Source organism: Triticum dicoccoides, chromosome 6B (genome assembly GCF_002162155.2).
Source record: "Triticum dicoccoides isolate Atlit2015 ecotype Zavitan chromosome 6B, WEW_v2.0, whole genome shotgun sequence".
Classification (NCBI taxonomy): Eukaryota; Viridiplantae; Streptophyta; class Magnoliopsida; order Poales; family Poaceae; genus Triticum; species Triticum dicoccoides.
Genome location: NC_041391.1, coordinates 69359518 through 69365470, shown reverse-complemented (window position 1 = coordinate 69365470; position 5953 = coordinate 69359518). Strand labels below are relative to the sequence as shown.

Below are 5953 nucleotides of genomic sequence, written 5' to 3'. Positions count from 1 at the left end.
AACCTGCAACCCAGGCATGACCCAACTGCTAACCGGGCTGGGCTGCTTGCTGTTTGGCCTACCGGGAGTTTTTGGGGTCTATTTTTACCTTTAGGCTAATGTTTAGGCCATATAGAGAAAAAGATGATCGGGCCGTGCCGTGCCAGCCCACGTGCTCAGCCTAGCAGCTCAAGCACGGCCCAGGGCATGCCGCATGCCGGGCACGGCCCGTTTAGCCCGTGCCGTGCCTGGCTCATGGTGGGCCGTGCTGGCGTGCTCACGGCCGGCCCATTTGGCCAGTTCCCACATCCCGCAGCCTCTTCTACACTTCACTTCACCAAGGCCACTCGCTCCCCTCCCGACTCCGACGCGGCGACACCCTCGCGCTAGGGTTAGCGCCGGCGACGGCCACCGCCACTCCGCCACCCGCCCCTATCCCGGCCGTCTGCTCCTCCCCCGGACGCCCCTCTCCTATTCACGCGCGCGTCTAGGGTTAGCGCCGCCACTCCTACCCCGGCGGCTCCTCTCCTTTCCCGGGTCCCGGACTTCTCCTCTCCTCCTCTGACCGCTCCTCCATTGTTACAGGTACCAGCATGGAGGGCGAGATGACCAGCCGCAGCGGCCACCTCTCGCCGGCAGCGGGTCCGCTGGAGGATGACAACCTGCTCCGCGAGATCCTCCTCCGCCTCCCCCCGCAGCCGTCCTCCCTCCCGCGCGCCTCCGCTGTCTGCAAGCGCTGGCGCTGCCTCGCCTCCGACCCCCGCTTCTGCCGCCGCTTCCGCCGCCACCACCGCCAAAACCCTCCCCTCCTTGGCTTCTTCAACAGAGACAGCGACCTCTTCCCCTTCGTACCTACTCTTGAGCCCCCAAATCGTGTCTCGCCTGGCCGCTTCTCCTTGCAGCGCCGCGAAGGCGACCGCTTCATCTCCCTTGGATGCCGCCATGGCCTCGTGCTCATCCACAACGCATGGCCGAACAAGGTCCTGGTGTGGGACCCCGTCACCGGCGAACAGCACCACCTTGCCATCCCCCCTGAGCTTGTGATACATGCGGAGAACACAGCCATCAATGGGGCAGTGCTTCGTGCTGCCGGAGACATCCAACAGTTTCATGTGGTCTTGACAGTGGTGGACAACGTCGACAAGCAAAAGCAACACAAACGAGCGCTCGCCTGGCTTTACTCTTCCGAGACCAACTTATGGGGTGATCTCGTCTCAACACCGGTTCCATTCAAGGTTTCCACCTCGGATATTTTGGGTGATGAAGATGATGTCACCTTGGTGTTTACGGGAAAGCCCGCTGTGATGGTTAGGGATTCTCTTTACTGGATTCTTGCTGGGAATTTTGTTGGAATTCTTGAGTTTGATTTGGAGAAGCAAAGCCTAGCTGTGATACGGGTGCCAGCGCATATGCTTGAAAATGGGTTTTACCAGTTCTGGATTATGCGGGCAGAGGGTGGTGGTCCTGGTTTACTGTTGCAGAAAGATCAGAGCTTCCAGTTATGGAAGAGGAAGACTGATCGTGATGGTGTTGCTTCATGGGTTCTTGGAAGAACTATTGATCTGGACAAGCTACTTTCCCTGAATGGAAATGGCAGCCAAGTCATACTAGGGTTCGCTGAGGAGAATAATGTGGTGTTTGTGTGGACACACGGTGTCCTCTTTATGGTCAATCTTGAGTCTTTGCAGTTCAAGAAACTTGGTGAGACCAGAACCCTTTCTCACTATCATCCATTCGAAAGTGTCTACACTGCAGGTAATAGTATGCCTTCAGATATCGATTGTAATAAAACGAAGCCAATTTTTGATAATTGGTTGACAGATTTACGGTTCATACTCTTTCGTGTTAGGTTAACAATTTGCATATCACTTGTTTCCTTTACTGCTTGATGACCTCTTCAACATACAACAATTTTGTTTCTGTAGTATTTCTGTTCTGATTCTTGTGCGGTGGTGTTTTATATACTCCGTCCGATCCATATTAATTGTCGCTGGTTTAGTACAAAGTTGTACTAACTTTGTACTAATCAGTGACAATTAATATGGATCAAAGGGAGTAGTGATTATGATATAGATTTTTTTATGTTAGTGGCATCTTTTTTTTGTATGCTTTGTAGTCAGGTGTTGGGTTGAAATTGGTCTACTGTTGTCTTTATTTCTGTATTTTTTGTTGTTCAAGTCGGAGCTAGCAAACTGCCTTTTATCATGTTATTATATCAATATTCATACAGTAAAAAAAATGAACAACAAACTGGCAAATTATTTTTGTAATATTGAAGTAAATTTCCCTCTTGCATGCCGATTCACATATCCCTGTATAATGGTAGTTTCAGTGCATAGCTGCAGTACACTTTTCTCTCTCAAGATCAAGATATTTAACAGTTGGAAGTTGAAGACAACTGCGTAAAAAAGTAGCTTGAACCAACTGACATGTCAAATAAGTAGCTCAATAGACACAGTTGGAAACTTAAAGCTAGTTCTATTTCTTTCATTTAATATTTAATATATCTGCTAATCTTTCTACTAATCTCGAGTCCATATTGTCAAATTTGTTTGTAATTGGCGAATAATTGTTCATTTTGTCACTTTTAGGAGTCTTCATTGTGAGTAGCAAATATCCATTTGTACCAGGGAAACTAATGCTGAATTGAGTAAATTCTAATCTAAATAGTCTTGTTCACCTTTGTTGCTAGGATTTTTAGTATTGATGTATTACTTTGATTTTTAGCCTAATTTATTGAAGATAATCTAAATCTGAATAGTCTTCGTCATTTCTGTTGCTCGGAATGACCTATATTTTATTTATTCCAATGGGGCTCTGGTTAACTTGTCTCTTAGGACTAGCTGATTGTCTGAGTGTGCATCTTCTTCATTTTTACAATAATAATCAGTTTATACTGTTTTCGGTATATTCGTTAAATTTAACAATAGGTGTGGTTTTGTTTATCTATTGCCAATCTTGTATAAAACTGTTTTTTTATTCAAACTACAGCTATGAGTTTATCTAAACATCGTGTTGATGTCTCCTCTTGTCTATTTGGCTATTCTTTGGAGTGCCATTGATTGTTTTGACTTATGCTTGCAGAAACAAACATTGGTGGTGGACATGGTCGAGTTGATCTTTCACAGCACATAAGATGATTATCTAGTTAGGTATGCTACTGTGATGTACTTGTTGAGCAGGTAAGCTTCTGCATCTATGTTGAGGTATCTGAACTGTTCTTTAAAAAAAATTGCTTTCCTATTTACTGCCATTTCTCAACTACCAAATGGCAAGAGAGGACTCTTTAAGATTTTCTATACAACTCTTTGCTTAGCTATTGCCCACCTGGCCACTCATATCAATGCTTTCCTGGCAGGCTGCATCTTAGATCTTTTCTCCAGGCCCTGCTCCTCACCCTCTTCATGCCTTCATCAGCTGTTCTCCATTTGCTTCCTCATGCCATTGCCCACCTACCTTCTCTATTATTTGTTGCTACCACCTCACTATTGGATGAGGAACCTTTCTTGTCCATCCAGCTGCCTTGCTTTCATTTACTTCCTCCTTGGTACTCCCCTGGTTCCTACTGTTAGTGCAATTTCTTCTCCTCTAGTTCCTTGGATGTCTGATGACTGAGGACCATTCTCCTTTTTGTGCATATTTTAAGTGGTAACATAATGAAATGCATCCTCTTTTGTGTTCGTAATTCATTTTTTTACTCGCCTTTGAGTAGTTTTTCATGGCTATAGATCTATCAAGTCCTAGTGTGATTTATATGTAGTTGGTAACTGACAATACCTGAACACTTGCTTCATTCTTTCTTTGTTACACAGAATTATAACTATGCCATTTGACATTTCACATTACTGTTTATTTTGGATCGTTATGCTACCCGGTGAACTATTTATTGTCAGGAGACTCGAAGAGCATGCTTTCATTAATTTTTAAAGTACATTTTTTATCCTTTTCCTTTCAGTTTTCTTGGATGATTATTCTAGTGTTGGGCGGTTTGCGTAAATATTTTCTCAGCATGTATGATACCTCTCAGTTTAACATAATTTGTCTGGTTCAAATTATATGCATCTATGCATTGTGAGCAGTCTATGTTCTTCACTCTTGGTCATGTTAGATGTTTAACACTTAATATTAAACACATGATCAAAATGGCATGCCTAGATTCGCCATAAATACTAGTTTCGTCATGAATATTTTTTTTAGTGTTCGGGGTATTGATTTTGATGCTGTGGAGATAGCATCTGTTTTGGGCCGATGGAAGTGTGTCCATTAATAAGATGATGCATGATCCCTTGTGGCTTCTACTGCATGATTTCAATAAAATTCAATTTGTTAGCGATTAGCTAGCTCGTGAACAGGGGTGTGTGGAAGTTAGCTATCTACGTGCCAGAACCACGAGTTGGTTTCAGCTCTAGCCTACCCCAACTTATTTGTGACTAACTACTGTAAGAGTAGAAGGTGTAGCAGTACAAATGAAGTGCTATCCTGTAGCTTTTCTCTTTTTCCCACGTTGGTTTTGTCCAACAATGCCGAGATGATTCAGTTTTGGAGCTTTCGGCACAACACTGGTGAAAGTTAACTCTTACTGTTGTTTGTGTCATACCAAATTGAGAGCTATGGCTTTAATGACTTTTCCGCTAATAAATTGTATATACAAATTAGTTTGGCTGACGAAATTCTTTGCTCCACAGGTATCTAGGATTACGTTCCGGTGGCTGTGATGCAGAAATGGGTTGTGCCCTTGTAATGGTCAACTTTGTAATGAGTTCGTCCATTTTGGGCGCTGTGCTCAACCCAGAAATTGGCCCTCTGTGACTCGTAGGACTTCATCGATTAATTTGTTGCGAATTTACTGTTTCCTATCCAGTTCATGAAGACCATGTCAGTTAATCTTTGACTCATTTGCTCCTTCCAAGCAAGGCAAGCAAGTCAACACCTGTCAGCTGTCTAGTACTGTACGTAGTACTTGCGTGCGTGCAGCATTTGCTTCGAATCTCTGCTTATGTTTTGTCAGGTTGAGATTTCAACTCTGAATCTCTGCCTATGTTCTGTCCCATGATGGATGTTCCCTTTTCTATTTGGTCCGGCCCGTGCGTTTATGGTGCGTGTAGGTTCGTTTTAGGTAAGAATTTGTATCAGAAGAAGATATCATTGCTCTTGCTTGCGAGTAGCAGGGGATGCCTTCTGTAACTTGGATTTGCACCTTGGCCACTTTGCTGTTGGAGAAGAGACGAGACTATAGCATGAAGATAAAACTAAGACCGTGTTGCGTGGAAAACATAAAAAACTATTCCGAACCAACAAAACCTATTCACAGAGGCCGCAGTTTCAGTATCTACCTTTAGAAGCATAATAAGATATTTAGATTACATGATGAAAGTATTCCCAAGAATAATTATTTTATAAAATGGCATTGCCTACCTAAGAAAAATGAAACCCAATGGAAGCCAAGATATACTACTGAATTACTGATGGAAGAACCATTTCAGAACTGAAGACTAAATATCTAAGGGAGATACCAAATCCACGAATGCAAAGGATATAGAAAATGTAATTTGAATATCGAATGATTACGCCGTGCCAACTCATGCGGTTTTGGAGAGTGGGTGCAAACTGCAAACCCATAGCCGTTTTTTACCGATGTACATCAAACCAAATGGAAGCCAAGGCATACTGGCATGGGTTCGATTTTGGCACATCATATTTCAACCCATGCATCTATATCTGAGCTAATACATTGCAGGTATGTGCAGTCTTAACTCAGTCAACGACATTATCCTTTTGGCACCTCTTGCTGACTTTAGGGTTGCAAAATCAAGATAACTTTTCGTGGCGGAGCTTCAACACAACACGATTTGAGAGAGGGCTAAATAACTGCTAAACAGAGTTGAGGGGGGCTGATAGTGTAGTATGTTAAGAAAGACCTGATAGTGTTAAATATTACGTTTTTAAGTAAAGAAATAAATTTAATTCGTAGGCG

General features: G+C 43.4%; 1 protein-coding gene across 2 annotated transcripts; it reads left to right on the top strand.

Annotated features, from left to right (window-relative positions):
• Window positions 1–333: 333 nt before the first annotated feature.
• LOC119324042 lies at window positions 334–5044 on the top strand. 2 transcript variants are annotated; one of them, XR_005156733.1, is made up of 5 exons: window positions 334–471; window positions 565–1734; window positions 3064–3161; window positions 3338–3526; window positions 4665–5044. XR_005156733.1 is itself a non-coding variant. In XM_037597773.1 (4 exons), exons 2-3 carry the CDS (start codon window positions 573–575, stop codon window positions 3117–3119), a joined length of 1218 nt encoding a protein of 405 aa, XP_037453670.1. In that variant the 5' UTR covers window positions 334–471; window positions 565–572; the 3' UTR covers window positions 3120–3161; window positions 4665–5044. The 2 variants fall into 2 exon arrangements, 1 of the variants encoding a protein (XP_037453670.1); XM_037597773.1 differs by lacking the exon at window positions 3338–3526.
• The last annotated feature ends 909 nt before the right edge of the window (window positions 5045–5953 follow it).

Excerpts from the sequence above, each read along its gene's own strand:
- LOC119324042 (XM_037597773.1), top strand. The coding sequence starts at position 573 with ATGGAGGGCGAGATGACCAGCCGCAGCGGCCACCTCTCGCCGGCAGCG. Across the intron at positions 1,735-3,063 it reads CGAAAGTGTCTACACTGCAG|AAACAAACATTGGTGGTGGA; the intron begins GTAATAGTATGC and ends TTATGCTTGCAG.